Source organism: Rutidosis leptorrhynchoides, chromosome 4 (assembly GCF_046630445.1).
Source record: "Rutidosis leptorrhynchoides isolate AG116_Rl617_1_P2 chromosome 4, CSIRO_AGI_Rlap_v1, whole genome shotgun sequence".
Lineage (NCBI taxonomy): Eukaryota > Viridiplantae > Streptophyta > Magnoliopsida > Asterales > Asteraceae > Rutidosis > Rutidosis leptorrhynchoides.
In genome coordinates, this window is record NC_092336.1 from 549794668 (window position 1) to 549817109 (window position 22442).

Sequence of the window (22442 nt, forward strand, 5' to 3'; positions counted from 1 at the left end):
TAGTATAAATTTAATGCCGTATTCACTATACACTAAACTAGACCTTGGAGAATTGAAACCAACACGAATAAGCATACAACTAGCCGATCGATCAATAAAATATCCTAGAGGGATAATGGAGAACATGCTAGTTAAAGTTGGTACTTTAGTATTTTCAGTAGATTTTGTTGTTCTGGACATAGAAGAAGATTCTCAAGTTCCTCTCATATTAGGAAGACCATTCTTAAACACGGCTAAAGCAATGATAGACGTGTTTGGTAAGAAATTGACCCTAAGTATAGAGCACGAGAGTGTTACCTTTTCAGTTGATAGAGCAATGCAACAACCGCAATCTGCAGATGATACATGCTATTATATTCAAACTATAGATTCACATGCAGAATTGTTAGAAGAATTTCTAGAATTACAAGGAACAGGAGAATGTTCTTTAGGAGAAGGAACTGAACCAATTGATGAAACTGAAATGTTAGCTACACTAATAGCTAATGGATATGAACCAACAACGGAAGAAATTCAAATGCTAAAAGAAGAAGACAGATATCAATATAAATCATCGATAGAAGAACCTCCGACATTAGAGTTAAAGCCACTTCCAAATCATTTGGAATACGCTTATTTACATGGTGAATCTGAATTACCTGTAATAATATCGTCTTCTCTTACTGAAAATGAGAAATCACAACTCATTTCTGTGTTAAAAGCTCATAAACCAGCTATTGCATGGAAAATTCATGATATTAAAGGAATAAGTCCTTCGTACTGCACACATAAAATCCTTATGGAAGAAGGTCATAAAACGTATGTGCAACGCCAACGAAGACTAAATCCTAATATGCAAGATGTAGTTAAGAAAGAAATTATTAAACTGCTTGATGCAGGTTTAATTTATCCAATTTCTGATAGTCCATGGGTAAGCCCAGTTCAATACGTACCTAAGAAGGGTGGCATGACTGTCATCACAAATGAGAAAAATGAGCTTATTCCTACTAGGACTGTAACAGGATGGCGTGTATGTATTGATTATAGAAAATTAAATGACGCCACTAGAAAAGATCACTTTCCCTTACCTTTTATTGATCAAATGTTGGAAAGATTAGCCGGAAACAGTTACTATTGTTTTCTTGATGGTTTTTCCGGATATTTCCAAATTCCAATAGCACCCGAAGATCAAGAGAAAACCACGTTCACGTGCCCTTATGGTACTTTTGCTTACAAACGCATGCCATTTGGACTTTGCAACGCCCCTGCAACCTTTCAAAGGTGCATGATGGCGATTTTTCACGACATGATAGAAGAATGCATGGAAGTTTTCATGGATGACTTTTCAGTCTTCGGTGATACATTTGAATCATGTCTAGTTAATCTTGAACGAATGCTTATTAGATGCGAACAATCAAATTTAGTACTTAATTGGGAGAAATGTCATTTCATGGTTAAAGAATGCATCGTTCTTGGTCATAAAATCTCAAAAGAAGGAATTGAAGTGGATAGAGCTAAAGTAGATGTAATTGCTAAACTTCCACATCCCACCAATGTTAGAGGAGTTAGGAGTTTTCTAGGGCATGCCGGTTTTTACCGACGTTTCATAAAAGATTTTTCTAAAATTGCCACTCCTATGAATAAACTCCTAGAAAAGGATGCTCCATTTATCTTTTCAGATGAATGCATTAAATCTTTTAATATACTTAAAGAGAAACTCACTAATGCGTCGATCATGATAACTCCAAATTGGAATCTACCGTTTGAACTTATGTGCGATGCAAGTGATTTTACAATGGGAGCCGTTTTAGGACAAAGGATTGAAAAACGATTTCAACCTATATATTATGCTAGTAAGACGTTACAAGGAGCACAAACGAATTACATAACTACTGAAAAAGAACTCCTTGCTATTGTCTTTGCTTTTGACAAATTTCGATCATATCTCGTTCTAGCTAAAACAGTGGTCTATACTGACCATTCTGCTCTTTGATACCTATTTTCGAAACAAGATGCTAAACCAAGATTAATCCGTTGGATCTTACTCTTACAAGAGTTCGATATTGAAATCCGAGATAAAAGAGGAGCAGAGAATCTCGCCGCTGATCATCTTTCTCGTCTTGAAAATCCCGAATTAGAAGTTCTAAATGAATCGGCCATACAAGACAACTTTCCTGATGAATATCTATTGAAGATAGATTATAATAAAATTCCATGGTTTGCAGACTATGCAAACTACCTAGTATGTGGATTCCTTGAAAAAGGATTATCGTACGAAAAACGAAAGAAATTCTTCAGTGATATAAAACACTATTTCTGGGAAGATCCACATTTGTTTAAGAGTTGTCCCGATGGAATAATACGCCGATGTGTATTCGGAGATGAAGCTAGTAAAATCTTAAACCATTGTCACACAGGACCAACAGGAGGGCATTATGGGCCTCAACTCACAGCAAGAAAAGTTTATGATGCTGGATTCTATTGGCCTACAATTTACAAAAACGCACACCTTCTTTGCAAATCCTGTGATGCTTGTCAAAGGGCCGGAAAAATAAGTCAACGTGATGAAACGCCACAAAATGTCATTCAAGTATGTGAAGTATTTGACATTTGGGGTATTGACTTTATGGGTCCATTTCCAAAATCTCATAATAATCTATATATTCTAGTAGCCATTGATTATGTATCTAAATGGGCGGAAGCACAAGCTCTCCCAACTAACGATGCACGAGTTGTAGTCAACTTTTTAAAACGTCTTTTTGCAAGGTTTGGAACACCGAAAGCTTTAATAAGTGATCGGGGAAATCATTTCTGTAATAATCAACTTGAGAAAGTTCTCAAAAGATATGGAGTAACTCATAAAATCTCAACCGCATATCATCCACAAACAAGTGGACAAGTTGAAAATACTAACCGAGCTTTAAAACGTATTCTAGAGAAAACCGTAGGATCAAATCCGAAGGAATGGTCCATTAAGTTGGAGGATGCACTCTGGGCTTTTAGAACAGCCTACAAAACATTTTGGGCTTTGAAGACATGTAATCTTGATTTACATGAAGCTGGACGACTACGGCTATGTCAACTAAACGAATTAGAAGAATTAAGACATGAAGCATACAAAAATTCATTAATCTATAAGGAAAGAACGAAGAAATGGCATGATAAAAGAATCAGAAGTTCAAAAGAATTTAAAGAAGGAGACAGAGTTCTTCTTTTCAATTCACGATTCAAGCTATTTCCTGGAAAATTGAAATCAAGATGGTCTGGACCATTCATAGTCAAAAGAGTTTTCCCATACAGAATGATAGAATTAATAAATTCAAATGAGATTGAATTTAAAGTTAATGGTCACAGAGTTAAACACTACATAGATAGTCCGATGGAAGTCGACAACGAAGTTAATCACAATTTCGATACCACAGCAAACTAAGTGTGGGGAGAATCAAGTCTTTAAAGGATAATATGTATTTCTGTTAGAGTAAGATTTTCTGTTTTCGTGTAGTTCTCGAAAATGGAACTCGAATGGTCTTTCCCTAGCAGACCCTAAAGAACTAGTCTTCTTCCCCCATTCTGAATTTTTATTTTTTTTAGGTTTTTACGAAATGAAGACTTCCTGTGAACTAAACCATGGTCTAATGCTACACGCTTTGATTACTAAATGTAATAATGACACACTACCGAGTGAACTGGTATCAGTAATCAGAGAAAAATTGGACGGAGTAAGAAAAGAATCCAGATGCGAAAATAATAAGTTACAATTTGGTAAAGGAAAATCAAAATCCGCAGCGAAAAGAAGAGCACGACATCTTGAAAGATGTCACAAATGCGGAAAATGGTCACACGAAGGTAAATGTTCAAATAATCAAACCTATTCAAACACCGAATTTGTTACTTTATGCAGAGATGGACAATTCATATGTTTAGAAGAAAAAACATTAAATGCTCGAGGTTACGCCTATGTAGCCATGGAAAATCAATTAGTCCGACTATCTTATGAGTGGGCTAGAGCATATCACTAAGAAATCTATTTCACAGGTAAGTTTGTACAGTTTTTATTTTTATTTTTATTTTTAACCTTTTGATAATAAACGCTAATTTGTTCGCTATAAAGTATTAAATTGGTATTCAATAAAATTAGGTCTTGCGACCGAAATTATTGATATCATACAAAAATTTATTACATCACTGCGAAATTTAACGTTTATTCTTAAGGTATAAATATCTTTAATCAATCAACCCAAAATATTTCAAAAATTCGTCATGAGTTAAATTAGGTCATGGAACAGAAATTACTTTACCGAAAAGAGGGGCGTATATTTTTGATAATATTTGATTGATTAAAGTGGGATAAAAGACCAAAAAGATTTTTAATTTTATTTTTACCATGTTTTTTTAAAATTAATATATAAATATTAATTTAATATTGTGAACTTTTTAAAATCAATATATTTAAGTTTGTAAATATTTGAAAATTTTAATATTTTTAATATAAGTTTGTATAAAAACAAAAATATAATATAAGTTTGGTGTGAATTTTTAATTTTTTTAATATGAATTTTTAATTTTATGCATTTTAAATTTAATTTTGGTGTGAATTTAAAAAAAAAATTTACTTTATTTCGTTAAGTTAAAAATATGATTTTTAAAATTCGTCGTGAGTTGAAGACTAGGTCGTTGAACCGAAATTGCTTTACCCGAGGGAGAGACGAGAACTTTTATTATCATTATTTTTAATCTTATTGAATTAAAGTATGCCAAAAACATTAAAAAACCCAAAAATATTTGTTTTTAAAACCGCGCTTTAAATTGACAAATTTTAAAATTTTATCGAGGGACGGACTAGGACATCGTTCCGAAACGACCACGTCCTAAATAACAAGGGAAACAAAATTTTAAAATTAATTAATTAATTGTTTTATAAGTTAAGGTTTTTATAAAAAAAAAAAAAAAAAAAGCAAACCACCGCGACTCGCGGTGATTTAAACTGGCCCACCACCGCACTCGCGGAGGTCAGAAAACCCAGAACACTTATCTGGTCGAACAGACCAGTCTTAAAGAAACGAAACAACGCGGCAGCACGTTATGATGGCAGGCATCCACAGGTTGAGAGAGAACAACAGCAAGGTCAATCGGGAGGGGGTAATCCAATGACGGAAATGCAAATTTTTATGGCTCGACACGAGTATGAAATGGCTAGACAAAAAGCATTTCAAGATTGGCAGTATCATCAAAGCCAAATCATGAGTCATTGTATACATGTAGGTAGAGAATACATTCCTACCGTTATGCCCGAATTTGCTCCTTGGACTTTAGAGAGCCGGCCTCCATATCCTACATATGACCCGGCCCAAGCATTTTACAGCATCTATGGATACGCTTGGGACCCACACTGGAACCATCCTCCTCATCCGTAATTTTCTATTTTTGTTTATTTTATTGTAATGTTCCTAATTCTTAATTTTCTTATTTCTTATTTCTTATTTTATTATTATAATAGCTTTTATAATTTTCTAACTTTATTAGATTTTAATAATTTTTGAATGTGGTGTGAAAACCCAACTTCAAAAATATGTATATATGTGTTTGTAGTTTATCTCATGTACAAAACAGGGTAAAACATCGCATTTTCAAAGACTGCCATTAAGTTCAGCAAAAGCTATTACTTTTGACGACAAAACGGAAAACAAATGTGATGTACCAACAGAAGGAATGAACAAATGATGTGCACCATTTATCATTCAGCAAACAAACACCAATATGTTTGGAAACTTTGGTAAAATTTAATCATTTTTCTACACTAATCACCCTCAATAATTTAAATTGTTACTGATTTCTTGCAAATGAGGGCATTGCAAGATCTTAAGTGTGGGAAGGGGTTAAATTCTTTCGGATTTTTAAAATTTTTAACTTATACACTTGGTTACCATTAGAAATACTAGTAAAGCAGTAGTTGTATTAGAATCTAGTGCTCTCTAATAATAAAGAACAGCCCTAGTCTTATATACTGACTACCCAATTCTAGAAAAAAATTTCAAAATTTTCAATTAAATGAACTCAAAATCATGTTTATACATATTTATGAACGATAAAACTAGGTGTTAACACCGAAATTATTGTTACCTCGGAAAGGACATAAATTGAGAAACAAACCAAAATGTTAGAATTCATTTAAAATGGAATAGAGGACAATAAAAAGGAAAATAAAAGCCAAGTGTGGGAAAATTTACCAAGTTATTTTAAACATATGTCACATATTTCTGTAACAAATAATTGAAGATGCTCTTGCTTTGGACTAAACTAAACAGTTTTACCCGATTTACTGTAAGAAAGATGGATCTACACGATGAATCAATTCCATCATTAAAAGGAAGTAAAGTCTTCCGAAAAAGAAACGCGCTTCTTGATTTAGGTCATGAAGTTGTCGTCCAGACCAGCTGTAGGTTGACGAAAAATCTAAAAAAGTCATCTCTAAAATCAGCAGGAAATCCACGGACCTCAACATAAAACAGGGTCGCCAAGTGGTCAGACTTATCCTAACCATGAGAGGATCTGTCTTATAAAATGGGGAGGACACCATGCAAATTAGCTTGATAAGACTAATGAATCAGACCTCCAGAAAGGATAATCTCCTTAAAGATTAAAAATCAGCTTCTAAGCCTGATATTACTCAATCCTTAAGATTGACATTAAAGATTGAGAATTACAAACTCATGGAATTCAATGATATCTAAACTCGAGCTTGAACGAGAAAATATTTTGATCAAAATTACAAACCGATTTATTTTCTGAAAACCCATTTTTCAATGCGTTCATTACCATTGAACGTAAAATCCTAGGAATTCACCTAGAATTCATTAGGTCACCTGAACCAAATCGGGTGTCAATCGTAAGAACGGTGGTTGCATAGCATGGTCAAAGACATGACCTTGTGCCAGACCGAAAAATTATAAGGGTGAGCTTTACTATTGCTCCTACCAAGGATAGTAATTGCGTCTGATACGTTATAGACCATAATTAAAAGCATGTCAGGGGACATTGCCTTAACAGTTGCTTGTTCAACATTTTCCTTTACAATCGGACGGTAGTTTATCGAAAGGTAATATATGGAGCAAGTATACTGGACGTGTTGCTTTCCCAATACAAGGTTAGCAAGTGGGTAACACAAAACCGCAAGTGTTGAGCTAAAATTTTCAAATCTGAAACCCACAAAACCCACAAAAATATTTTGCAAACACCGGTGAAGGGTTATTCTGGAAAACTTATCTAGGGTAAAAGCTAGATTAAATTTTTAAAAGATCAAATGTTTTCATAAAGATCCAATTTCCTTAATGGATCTAAATTTTTATAGTCATGTGGGACTGTAAACCACATCGTTACTACCATTGTTTATACCGCCGTAAAGAAATCACTGATGTACAAAGTGTGAAGAATAAAGAAGTGATTCTAGTATATTTCAAGACTATATTGCTTGAGAACAAGCAATGCTCAAGTGTGGGAATATTTGATAATGCTAAAAACGAACATATATTTCATAGCATTATCCCTCAAGAAAGATAAGCTTTTAGTTGAAATTGTTCTATTTACAAGTGATTTTCGTTTAAATAATAAAAGGTGAAGACAAAAGATAGATTCGACGAATTGAAGACGCAAACGACCAAAAAGCTAAAAAGTACAAAGTACAATCAAAGAGGTTCCAATTATTGATAAGAAACGTCTCAAAATTACAAGAGTACAAGATGCGAAACGCAAAGTACAAGATATTAAATTATACGAATGGACGTTCGAAAATCCGGAACCGGGACCAGAGTCAATTCTCAACGCTCGACGCAACGGACTAAAAATTACAAGTCAACTATGCACATAAATATAATATAATATATAATTAATTCTTAAAATTAATATATATATATATATATTATATTATATTATAAATCCGTCGGCAAGCTAGGAGCCAAGCTTGTGTGAGCTGGAATCCACAGCTCCGCACTCACGGAGCTCTGAAGAACAAAATGGCCGCACTCGCGCAGCCCAAAAAGTCAGAAATCCACCTTTAAAAGGCCGAGCATTCGGCCGAATTTTTTACACATCTTTTTCTCATTCACTCATATGTAAACGTATATATATATATTTATATTTTAATTTTAATTTTAATTTTAAATTCTAATAATAAGGGTATGTTAGCGAATGTTGTAAGGGTGTAAGTCGAAATTCTGTCCGTGTAACGCTACGCTATTTTTAATCATTGTAAGTTATGTTCAACCTTTTTACATTAATGTCTCGTAGCTAAATTATTATTATGCTTATTTAAAACGAAGTAATCATGATGTTGGGCTAATTACTAAAATTGGGTAATTGGGCTTTGTACCATAATTGGAGTTTGGACAAAAGAACGACACTTGTGGAAATTAGACTATGAGCTATTAATGGGCTTTATATTTGTTTAACTAAATGATAGTTTGTTAATTTTAATATAAAGATTTACAATTGGACATACCTATAAATAACCATATACACTCGATCAGACACGATGGGCGGGATATTTATATGTACTAATAATCGTTCATTTAACCGGACACGGGAATGGATTAATAGTCACTAGAATTATTAAAACAGGGGTGAAATTATGTACAAGGACACTTGGCATAATTGTTAACAAAGTATTAAAACCTTGGGTTACACGCAGTCGATAACCTGGTGTAATTATTAAACAAAGTATTAAATCTTGTTACAGTTTAAGTCACCAATTAGTTGGAATATTTGACTTCGGATATAAGGATAATTTGACGAGGACACTCGCACTTTAAATTTATGACCGATGGACTGTTATGGACAAAAACCAGACGGACATATTGAATAATCCAGGACAAAGGACAATTAAACCATGGGCATAAAACTAAAATCAACACGTCAAACATCATGATTACGGAAGTTTAAATAAGCATAATTCCTTTATTTTCATATTTAATTGCACTTCTAATTATTGCATTTTTATTTATTGTTATTGTATTTAATTGCACTTTTAATTATCGTACTTTTTAATTATCTCAAGTTTATTTTATCGCACTTTTATTTATTGCAATTTCATTATCGTTATTTACTTTACGCTTTAAATTAAGTCTTTTATTTATTTAATATTTTACATTAGGTTTTAACTGCGACTAAAGTTTTAAAAATCGACAAACCGGTCATTAAACGGTAAAAACCCCCCTTTATAATAATAATATTACTTATATATATATTTGTATTTTTTATAAATTAAAACTAATATAGCGTTAAGCTTTGTTTAAAAGATTCCCTGTGGAACGAACCGGACTTACTAAAAACTACACTACTGTACGATTAGGTACACTGCCTATAAGTGTTGTAGCAAGGTTTAGGTATATCCATTCTATAAATAAATAAATATCTTGTGTAAAATTGTATCGTATTTAATAGTTTTTCCTAGTAAAATATAAGCTATTTCGTACCCCACCTCGCACACATCAAGATTCCTTAAGGAAATTGGATCTTTATAAAAATATTTGATCTTTTGAAAATTAAATCTAGCTTTTACCCTAGATAAGTTTTCCGGAATAACCCTTCACCAGTGTTTGCAAATTGTTTTTATGGGTTTAGTGGGTTTCAGATTTGAAAACTTTAGCTCAAAACTTGCGGTTTTGTGTCACCCACTTGCTAACCTTGTATTGGGAAAACAACACGTCCAGTATACTTGCTCCGTATATTACCTTTCGGTAAACTACCGTTCGGTTGTAAAGGAAAGCGTTGAACAAGCAACTGTTAAGGCAATGTCCCCTGACATTCTTTTAATTGTGGTCTATAACGTGTCGGATACAATTACTATCCTTTGTAGGAGCAATAGTAAAGCTCACCCTATAGTTTTCCGGTCTGGCACAAGGTCTTGTCTTTGAACATACTATGCAACCACCGTTCTTACGGTTGACACCTGATTTGGTTCAGGTGACCTAATGAATTCTAGGTGAATTCCTAGGATTTTACGTTCAATGGTAATGAACGCATTAAAAATGGGTTTTCAGAAAACAAATCGGTTTGTAATTTTGATCAAAATATTTCCTCGTTCAAGCTCGAGTTTAGATATCATCTATATCCATGAGTTTGTAATTCTCAATCTTTAAAAGTCAATCTCAAGGATTGAGTAATATCAGTCTTAAAAGCTGATTTTTAATCTTTAAGGAGATTATCCTTTTCTGGGAATCTGATTCATTAGTCTTATCAAGCTAATTTGCACGGCGTCCTCTCCATTTTACGAGACAGATCCTCTCATGGTTAGGATAAGTCTGACCACTTGGCGACCCTGTTTGATGCTGAGGTCCGTGGATTTCCTGCTGATTTTAGTGATGACTTTTCTAGATTTTTCGTCAACCTACAGCTGGTCTGGATGACAACTTCATGACCTAAATCAAGAAGCGAGTTTCTTTTTTGGAAGACTTTACTTCCTTTTAATGATGGAATTGATTCATCGTGTAGATCCATCTTTCTTTTAAATATATTATAATAAATCGGGTAAAACTGATTAGTTTAGTTCAAAGCAAAAGTATCTTCAATTATTTGTTACAGAAATATGTGATATATGTTGAAAATAACTTGATAATTTTTTCCACACTTGGCTTTTATTTTCCTTTCTTTGCCTTTTTATTGTCCTCTATTCCATTTTAAATGAATTCTAACATTTTGGGTTGTTTCTCAATTTATGTCCTTTCCGAGGTAACAATAATTTCGGCGTTAGCACCTAGTTTTATCGTTCATAAATATGTATAAACATGATTTTAAATTCATTTAATTGAAAATTTTGAAAAATTTTACTAGAATTGGGTAGTCAGTATATAAGACTAGGGTTGTTCTTTATTATCAGAGAGCACTAGATTCTAATACAACTACTGCGTTACTAGTATTTCTAATGGTAACCAAGTGTTTAAGTTAAAATTTTTAAAAATCCGAAATAATTTAACCCCTTCTCACCCTTAAGATCTTGCAATGCCCTCATTTGCAAGAAATCAGTAACAATTTAAATTATTGAGGGTGATTAGCGTAGAAAAATGATTAAATTTTACCAAAGTTTCCAAACATATTGGCGTTTGTTTGTTGAATGATAAATGGTGCACATCATTTGTTCATTCCGTCTTGTTGTTACATCACATTTGTTTTTCGTTTTGTCGTCAAAATTACTAGCTTTTGCTGAACTTAATGCCAGTCTTTGAAAATGTGCTGTTTTACCCTGTTGTGTACAATATACATACATACAAATATAAACATGCATGGTAATTTGAAATGGGACTTAAAATCCCAATTTCAAATCAAATATGAAAGATTAGTACAAAATAATAAAAATATTAAACAATACATTAATGTATCACAATATCATATGTTTAAACATAAATAAATAAAAATAATAAAAAGATGAAAAATCATAGAAATTACCAACTGGAACTATGTCAATCTGGATAGGGGTTCTAGTTCATGTCGTCGTCTGGGTTCCATGGTTGGTGATAGGTGTACTGGTAGGCCTGGTTAGGGTCGTAGAGAGTATATGGTGGTCTCATCTCGGGCTGGTGTTGAGGATAGTAAGCGGGTCGGGTCGGAACGTAGTGATCTTGAGGTGACAGCCGGCTCATAATCTGACGCTGATGATAGTCCCATCTATCATGCTGTCGTTGCCTGGAATGCTCGTAATCATTCCGGGCTTGCCACTGCTCCATCCGACAAAATCTCTCCGCGTTTGTCATATCTACCTCATCTATATGCTGGTAGACATCAGTCATAGCATCCCGAATGACATCCCTAATGTCATCCGCTTCCTCCATTTCCTCGTCTGATCCTCTCTCTACATGTGGATGACTACCTTCATAGGGTATTGCCTGGTTGCGTCTACTCTTCAATACCTTAGCACCCACATAAACCCTTAATCCTAAAAGCTCAACATGTTCCCTACATTCCAAAAGTGGACCCCATTGGTCCTTATCTACACCTAAATACTCTCCAATGAGAGTAACAAAAATACCTCCTCCAATTATCCCCCCTTCCTGTATTCCTTCAACCATCTTAGATAAATAAAAACCAACACAGTAAGGGATATTAACAAAGCCACTTGGGTCTCGAATACATTTTAGGTAAAATAAATCATGTAAGGTCAATTTTTCCTTGTTGTGACCTCTCTGTGTAATCGAGTTAGCCAAAAATCTATGAATTATACGAAGCTTGGCTCTGTTAATATGTAAGTAGGTATGTGTTCCTGCCCGCCCAAAAACAGTATAATCTGACATACGCCTCCAGATGACGTTTGCGTCAAAATTCCTATCTACCCTTTCACCACGATAAATCAAATTCATACAATCGGGTAGTAGCAATTCAGCGGGCGTATATATCTGTAAAGCCCTGGCCATGTCCAACATGGACATCCTGTACATCCTACGGCCAAGTATAAACCTAAGAAAACTTCTATCATCTAATCTATCTACATCTACGTTTAATGCTATAGTACTCATCAGCTCAACACACCATTCCTTATATACAGCTCTACGAATGGTGAATAGACGTTCCCAATCGGTAAAAGAAGAAATGCCATACCTTTGAATCAGATGCTCCCTAACACGGTCAGCTAGTTGGACCCTTTCTAAAGGATTCCAATCAATTACCCTAGACACCTCTACATCTTTCGTTACTAATTTGAATTTATTACTTTGATATGCCGGGTAATCTCTCCAGCTTCTATCGAATCTCAGATTAGGATGCAATGTATGTTCAGGAATCGTTGGGTATTCTACTGGCGGATGCATCGGAATTACTATGAATTCATTAACAAACTGTAGCGGATCATAATAAGGTACATGTTGATCAGGCTGATGTTGTTGTTCCTGTTGTGGTTTTTGTTCGGGTTCTGGCTCGTATTGCGGCTCATATTCTGGTTCAGGTTCTTGTTGTGGTTGTCTAGATGATGATGAAGCACCAGCAGTATCGGTTTTCTGCAAAAACACATTAAACACAAAATTTGTGCATCCAAATATGCGTTATTGTTAGCAAAATAACAACTTAAATTAACCACAATAACATGTTCAATCAAAATTAAACTTATACACATTTTCACATTTTTTTACAATTCTACACTTTTTCAAATAAGCTCATATGAAAATGTATACAAAGTTCATAAGCATTTAACTCAAATAACATGTCAAAACAACCTTTACTAGCAATTAACCAAGTCTCTAATGGCAATTATATCAAATTAATCAAGTTCATGAATTTTATACCTAAAAAGTCTACTTTAATCTCCAAAAATCATGTTTAGGATCAATGTTTGGATCATTTAGCTACCTAAACATGTTACATTACTTAATTTAGCAATAATTCATGATAAAAATTGGCCATAACCTGTTTATATCAAAAAGCCCCAAATTGCTCAAGAACACAAACCCTAGATTCCTAAAAATTTTGAAGTTTTTGGCTTCAAATCATGTTAAATAGCCTCAATCTAGGTTATACATGCATAATATACTAACAATTTATACCGCCGTATAGAAATCACTGATGTACAAAGTGTGAAGAATAAAGAAGTGATTCTAGTATTTTTATTTCAAGACTATATTGCTTGAGGACAAGCAACGCTCAAGTGTGGGAATATTTGATAATGCTAAAAATGAGCATATATTTCATAGCATTATCCCTCAAGAAAGACAAGCTTTTAGTTGCAATTGTTCTATTTACAAGTGATATTCGTTTAAATAATAAAAGGTGAAGACAAAAGACAGATTCGACGAATTGAAGACGCAAACGACCAAAAAGCTCAAAAGTACAAAATACAATCAAAGTGGTTCCAATTATTGATAAGAAACGTCTCAAAATTACAAGAGTACAAGACGCGAAACGCAAAGTACAAGATATTAAATTATACGCAAGGATGTTCAAAAATCCGGAACCGGGACCAAAGTCAACTATCAACGCTCGACGCAACGGACTAAAAATTACAAGTCAACTATGCACATAAATATAATATAATATTTAAATAATTCTTATAATTATTTATATATTATATTTATTTATAAAAACCGTCGGCATACAAAGAAACAAAGTCTTGTGAGCTGGAAAAAGTGGCCATGCGATCGCATGGCCTGGCAGTTATAAAACCATGCGATCGCATGGAGGCCTTTTTCTGGCCACATGCCTATAAAAGGCAGGCTTTGTACGAACCTAAAACACGTCTTTTTCTTTCCTTCTCTAAACATAAACATATATATATTTTTATATTTTAATTTTAATTTTAATTTTAATTTTAATTTTAAATTCTAATAATAAGGGTATGTTAGCGAATGTTGTAAGAGTGTAAGTCAAAATTCTGTCCGTGTAATGCTACGCTATTTTTAATCACTGTAAGTTATGGTTAATATTATTTTTAAATTAATGTATCGTAGCTAAGTTATTATTATGCTTATTTAATACCGAAGTAATCATGATGTTGGGCTAAAATATTTAAAATTGGGTAATTGGGCTTTGTACCATAATTGGGGTTTGGACAAAAGAACGACACTTGTAGAAATTAGACTATGGGCTATTAATGGGCTTTATATTTGTTTAATTAAATGATAGTTTGTTAATTTAATATAAAGATTTACAATTGGATGTACCTATAAATAACCATTTACACTCGATCGGACACGATGGGCGGGATATTTATATGTACTAATAATCGTTCATTTAACCGGACACGGGAATGGATTAATAGTTAATAGACTTATTAAAACAGGGGTGAAATTATGTACAAGGACACTTGGCATAATTGTTAACAAAGTATTAAGACCTTGTTACAGTTTAAGTCCCCAATTAGTTGAAATATTTGACTTCGGATATAAGGATAATTTGACGAGGACACTCGCACTTTATATTTATGACTGATGGACTGTTATGGACAAAAACCAGACGGACATATTAAATAATCCAGGACAAAGGACAATTAACCCATGGGAATAAACTAAAATCAACACGTCAAACATCATGATTACGGAAGTTTAAATAAGCATAATTCCTTTATTTTCATATTTAATTGCACTTTTAATTATCGCACTTTTATTTATTGTCATTGTATTTAATTGCACTTTTAATTATCGCACTTTTATTTATCGCAATTTCATTATCGTTATTTACTTTACGCTTTAAATTAAGTTATATTTATATTTTACATTAGGTTTTAACTGCGACTAAAGTTTTAAAATCGACAAACCGGTCATTAAACGGTAAAAACTCCTTTTATAATAATATTATTACTTATATATATTTTTGTATTTTTACAAATATAGCTTAAACTAATATAGCGTTAAGCTTGTTTAATTTTCCCTGTGGAACGAACCAGACTTACTAAAAACTACACTACTGTACGATTAGGTACACTGCCTATAAGTGTTGTAGCAAGGTTTAGGTATATCCATTCTATAAATAAATAAATATCTTGTGTAAAATTGTATCGTATTTAATAGTATTTTGTTGTAAAAATAATACTATTTCCTAGTACCCCTCGCAAACATCAAGTATTTTTGGCGCCGCTGCCGGGGATCGAACCCGGGTCACCCGCGTGACAGGCGGGAATACTTACCACTATACTACAACGAGTGTGTTCATCTGATTAAGAAGATTAACACAGCTACGGGTTTAACCCAAAATTCACCAATTCTTGCTCTAGAGCTCGTTTCTTACCCCAAAACTGACCAAATCAAGTACACTAAACATCAGTAAACACAAACCCACAAGATTTTGACACAAACAACATCAAAATCAACCATTTTGACCCAAATTCCACTTATAATAAACTTAACACAAAAATCTCATTATCTTAAAGATTAAAGCTTGAATCACTTTGATTCTTACCTCAATAGATTTATCAAACCATAAAGAACAAGATGATATGAACAATTTGAGCTCTAGAACACAATTTAGGAATCTAGGGTTTGATAGATGAGGAAGAAGAAGATACGGGGTGTTTGGGAATTTTCTAGAGAGAGTGAAGAAAATTGGAGAAATAAAGCAGTCTATTCATTTATTTAGGGTTAAAATCCTATACCCCATCACACACGGGTATTTACCAGTTATCTGATATCTTTCGTACTTAATTTGACTGCCCTAACGGAGTCCAAATTAAATAAACAAACCTATTCTGTGACCCTTGTCACAAACTGGTCTTAATCAAATAATAAAATAACACTAAATATTTAATCAAAATAAAAGCATAATTAACCACACAATTATGCGTACGAGAAAAAAGGTCATCTTACATCTAGGCCCGATATGAGGATGTTACAAATCCACCCCATAAGAAGACTCTGTCCTCGAAATCTGGTCCTGATCAAACAGACGTGGATAACGAGCCTTAATCAGTTCTTCGGTCTCCCACGTAAGGTTCGATCCTAAACTATGCTTCCACTCAACAAGCACCACATGGATCTCCTTCTTTCTTAGCTTTGTTACCTTTCTATCTACAATTCTCACCGATTTTTCAACTAATTTTTTATTCAAGTCAACCCTCAAATCGCTTAACGGAACCAGTTGCGTCTCATCATCAACCTTACACTTTCTAAGATAACATACATTAAATGTGTCGTGTATCCCTGCCAACTCTGCTGGAAGCTCTAACACAACAGTTTGGTCATTAACTCTTCGAATAATCTTGAATGACCCAATGTATCTCGGAGCTAACTTACCACGCTTACCAAACCTGATAACACCCTTCCATGGCGAAACTTTCAAGTAAACATGATCACCCACCTCAAAGTTTAGCGGATATCTACGTGGATCGGCATATATTTTCTGTTTTTCACGTGACGCTTTCAACTTTTTGCATGCTATCGCTACCTTTTCGGCTGTTATCTGAATAATTCCGGATCTGCAAACTGTTTCTCACCGGCTTCTAACCAATAAGTCGACGTTCTACATTTGCGACCATACAATATTTCATAAGGCGGCATCCCAATACTTGAATGATAATTATTGTTGTAAGCGAACTTGATCAAAAGTAAATGTTTATCCCACGAACCACCGTACTCTAACACACAGGACCTAAGCATATCCTCTAGTGTCTGTATTGTACGTTCACTCTGATCGTCGGTCTGTGGATGATATGTTGTACTAAGATTTACCATCGTTCCCAAACTTTTCTGTAAACTGTTCCAGAAGTTAGACACAAATCTAGAATCCCGGTCAGATATGATAGATAACGGAATCCCATGTCGACTAACTATTTCTTTTATGTACAACTCTGCCAAAATACTCAGCCAGTCTGTCTCTTTTGTTGCTAAAAATTGTGCACTCTTCGTCAATTGATCAAAAATTACCCATATCATATCATTACCTTTCTGAGATGTAGGTAATTTGGTTACAAAATCCATCGTAATATGATCCCATTTCCACTCTAGAAATTTCAACTATTGTAACGAACCATATGGTTTTTGATGTTCAGCTTTAACCTGAGCGCAAACATGACACCTTTTCTATCAATTAAGCAACATCTTTCTTCATTGTTGGCCACCAGTACATCAGTTTCAGGTTGTTATACATCTTGGTACTACCTGGATGGACAGTCAAACTCGATTTGTGCGCTCATTTAAGATCAATTTCCTTAAATCTCCAAGCATAGGCACCCAAATTCGGTTCTTAAACGTCTTAAGTCCACGAGAATCGTCAGTCAATTGGTGTTTTATTTTAGTCATCAGTTTAGTCTTTAAGTTCTCCTCCATTAAAGCTCGGGCTTGAACTTGTCTTATCTGTTCAATAAGGTCTGAGACTATTTCAATTCTCATAAATTTCATGGTCTCTACAGTTTTCTTACGACTTAAAGCATCGACAACAACATTCGCTTTGCCCGGATGATACTTTATTTCACAATCGTAGTCTTTGATATGCTCAATCCACGGTCTCTGTCGCATATTCAGTTCTTTCTGCGTGAAAATATACTGGAGGCTCTTATGGCCTGTACATATCACACACTTTGTACCATATAAGTAGTGCCTCCATAATTTCAATACAAATACCACAGCTGCCATTTCTAAATCATGGACCGGATAGTTACGTTCGTGTGTCTTTAACTGACGAGAAGCGTACGCGATAACTTTATCTCTCTGCATCAGTACACACCCAAACCCGGCAATTGACACATCACAATACACAATGAAGTCGTCTGAACCCTCTGGTAATGCTAACACTGGAGCCTGACACAACAACTGTTTCAGAGTCTGAAAGACCTGTTCCTATTGGTCACTCCATCGAAATGTTACATCCTTTCTGTTCAATTTAGTCAACGGACCCGCTATTTTAGAAAAATCTTTTATAAACCGATGATAGTAACCCGAAAGACCCAAGAAACTCTTAACTTCTGTCGGCGTCTTCGGAGAATTCCAACCCGTTACCGCTTCTATTTTCAACGAATCCACTTTAATACCTGCCTCACATATAACATGACCCAGAAACTGTACTTCTCGAAGCCAGAATTCACACTTCGAGAGCTTTGCATATAACTGCTCTTTCTTTAACAATTCTAACACTAATTGAAGATATGTCGCATGATCAGCATCTGTATTTAAATACACCAATATATCATCGATAAGCACAATAACAAACTGATCTAAATACGGTTTACAAACCCTGATCATCAGATCCATGAAGACTGCCGGAGCATTTGTCAACCAAATGGCATAACCAAGAACTCGTAATGTCCATATCTCGTTCTGAATGCTGTCTTCGGTATATCTGATTCTGCAACCCGAAACTGATGATACCCGGATCTAAGATCTATTTTTGAAAAGTACGACTCACCCTGAAGCTGGTCAAACAGATCATTGATTCTAGGCAAAGGATACTTGTACTTAACCGTCCTCTTGTTCAACTCTCGATAATCTATACACATTCTCAGAGTACCGTCTTTCTTCTTTACAAACAACACTGACGCACCCCACGGCGAGGAACTCGGTCTTATAAACCCTCTGTCTAACAATTCTTGTATCTGAGACATCATCTCTCTGATTTCAGAAAGAGCTAACCTATAAGGAGCCTTAGCTACTAGAGTTGTTCCCGGAACCAACTCAATCTTATACTCCACTTCTCTTACCGGCGGCAAACCCGATAACTCATCAGGAAATACCTCAGGAAATTATGAAACCACTGGAATATTGGTAACAGATCTCTTCTCTATCTTAGCATCAATAACATAGGCCATAAAGACTCACACCCCTTAGAAAGTGACTTCTTCGCCTTCATCATTGAAATCAACGGAAAACTGAACCCACTTCGTTCCCCTCGGGCCACAATACGGGTTCCATCATTCAAAAGAAAGGTTACAATCTTCTTATTGTACTTAATGTGGGCCTTATGTAGTGTCACACCTCTAAATAAGGCTAGGGGTATTTGTGACTTTCCAATATCATAACAAAAGTGTACAAACGAGAACGACTCTATATGAGAGGTTTTATAAAACATTAATTGTATTGCAGCGGAAAAATTTATAAGGTTTTACATCTTTAATCCAATGACAAATGTCTAGATATTAAATGATAAATAAAAATGATGGACTCTAATGCATGTGATGGCCCATCAAGTACCCTTAACGGCTCTGTCACTTGGTCTCATAATTTGATCGTAACTCTATATGAATTTAATAAATAACATTGCATTCATTATTTAAAAATTATTTCCTATAAAGAAAATCTACCCAAAATGTGTAAGTTTAGAAAAACCCATCATATGTAAATATCCAAAGTTGACTAAAACCAAGTCAACAAAACGCCCACAAAGTATTGAACCCAAAAGTAGAATGCAATGTTTAATGTTTAAATCAAAATCTGCTACAGACAATGCAGACTCTCTAAGCACAGCGGAAGCAATCAATCATGAACCTTAGAATAAAACATGCGAGTAAACTGTCAACAAAAATGTTGAGTGAATTATAGGTTTAATATTGCAAACAATAATTAATTTAAACCATAAAAATTTATGTTTGAAAACATAAAGACTCATTTTGGACCACAAACTTATATGCTCAAAAACATATAAAAACATTATTCCATTAACCCGTGAGCCACCTGGTAATCACTTAACAACTCCATACCCTTAACAAAACTAATAATAATATACACTGAACAGGTGTATCTTCCAAAATACGAAGTACTAATACATTCTGCTTATAAACTGCTAGCGCGACTAGCACGAAATGGGACTGTCAGGCCCGATAGATCTATCCATAGGATTCTCGTTCACCAGTAGAAACCAGTGATTACATTTACCAGATTAGGGAATATTTTTGTTCGACTCACAATGAATAATTTAAACCGACTTCCACTTGTGTCCAATATGTAAAAATAAAATGCATGTATTCTCATCCTAAAAGATTTAAAATAGAAAAATGGGACTATAACTCACCTTAAAGTAAATGAAGCAACAATACAGAAATGCGAACAGCAAAAGGTAAAGTGGTCAAGAATGACCACAATGCCGACTTATAAATAAAGCAGGTTGATATAAATAACTAACTTAGGTCAAGTCTTAGTATGATAGCTATAGTACTTGTTGCAAATAAACATATAACAACACTCGGTATGTTTTGGTATGATCAGAACAGGGAATAACACGTACTTTATATTTTTAGAATGTTTCTATTTGTAGCAGGTTTTCATTTTTGGAAAGTTTCTATTTTTGGAAAGTTTCTATTTTTGAAAAGTTCCTACTTTTGGAAAGTTTCTATTTTTAGAAAGTTTCTAAGTTAGGAAAGTTTCTATTTTTAGAAAATTTCTATTTTAGGAAAGTTTCCTTAATTAGAAAAGTAAACAAAAGTCGACTGGAAGTCAAAGTCAACTGAAAGTCAACTCAAAAGTCAACCTTGGTCAAACTTAGTCAACATTGAAATTTAAAGTGAAAATTATATTAATAATATAAGTTATAATGTTATTTAAAGTCATACTTGTATAATCATGTCATATATAAGTTTAATTAAATTAAATTGAATTATCAAGTTAACATAAGTTTAAATGATATAATTAATATAACATAAGTATTTAATTAATTAATTAAATATTAATCATAACATAAGTATTATTAATTAATACTCCGTAATAAATTTTTAATCATATCATAAGTATTATTAATTAATAATGAATTATTAATCATATCATAAGTATTTTAATACAGTTATTAAACCATAAGTATTTAATAATTAAATTATAATTAAATAATAACTAAGCCTTATAATAAATATATAAACAATTAATCTTTATTATGAGTCTTGATATAATAATCCCATAACATAAGTTTTATATTTATCATAAGTATTTTCATTAATAATAAAAGTATTATTAATCATAAGTTTAATTATAAGAATAATTAAATCATAATATAATTATTAAATGATATAATAAATATATATCATAAGTCTTAATTAAAAATAATTACTTTTATATCATAAGTAATTTAATTATAATGCAAATCATTAATTATAACCTAAGTTTCAATACCATAAGTTTAATTAAAAGTTCGTCGGGTCATAACTTGAGCCTCGGGTGTTGGTTTTCGACGAATTTTATATATATCCTCGTCTAACCAATCAACCCGACACATTAGTGAAGTCAAGAATACCCTAAGATAAGTTCATAAGTCGTGACCTACTACCATGAACCAAACTTTACTTTAATCCGTTTCAAAAACTTGTTTTAGCCATTCTAGGTGATCCGTGGCTCGAATTTCGATGACCTGAACATGAATGTTCTTCCAATCATCAATCCTAACCCAATGGTATACCCTAAACACTCCAAAAATAGTCACAAATTCGGACCCCAACTGATCATACAATCTTTTACATTTTAATTTCATTAGAACCCTAAATCGAGCATAACTTTTGATTCGAAACTCAAAACAACATGAATCCAAAGCCTAAAATTATTGTCTTGGTGAGAGGAACTCATCTATACACTTTAGTTAATCAAAAATACATGTTAAGTTTACTGATTTTAATAAAAAGTCCGCTGTTGAAAATTGATCAAACCGAAAACATAGTAAATCGAGCATTTCTACACATAATAACAACAATACAATCATACACAAGTACTATAACATCATCATACATATAAAAATCAGTAAAATAATTAAAACTAAAAAAAGCTAGGGTTAGGGTTTATACCCTACTCAAGAATTGATTAGTATGAACGCGTAGAGATCGAAAAGATGAATCCGATTATACTAAAAGCCCTTTGATCCAAGCTTGTTTTGATTGAAGATGATGATGAATATGGTGGAGGTTGGCAGAGGCTCAAGGGAAAAAAAGAGAGGAAAAGATAAAAATAAAAGTGTAAATGAGAAAGGCTAGGTCTAAAAGGAAAGTAGTGAAAAATGAAAGTAATTTGTAAAATGAGCTAAACCACCCCCCTATGTGGGATGTTCGGCCGAATGAGGGGTAGGGTGGGCCCCTTAGTGGTCCACTTTGATAAATG

The 22442-nt window shown here is 33.7% G+C and overlaps 1 protein-coding gene across 1 annotated transcript in view; it reads right to left on the minus strand.

Moving 5' to 3' along the window:
- LOC139842688 (uncharacterized) overlaps positions 1–17360 on the minus strand; it is a 35887-nt gene extending 18527 nt beyond the window's left edge. Inside the window, exons 1-3 of the mRNA XM_071832804.1 lie at positions 17112–17360; positions 16794–16882; positions 16444–16690 (exon numbers count right to left, since the gene is read on the minus strand). Of these exons, the coding sequence (XP_071688905.1) occupies positions 16444–16690; positions 16794–16882; positions 17112–17360 (585 nt within the window). The remainder of the gene's footprint in view (positions 1–16443; positions 16691–16793; positions 16883–17111) is intronic.
- Between the last annotated feature and the right edge of the window lie 5082 nt (positions 17361–22442).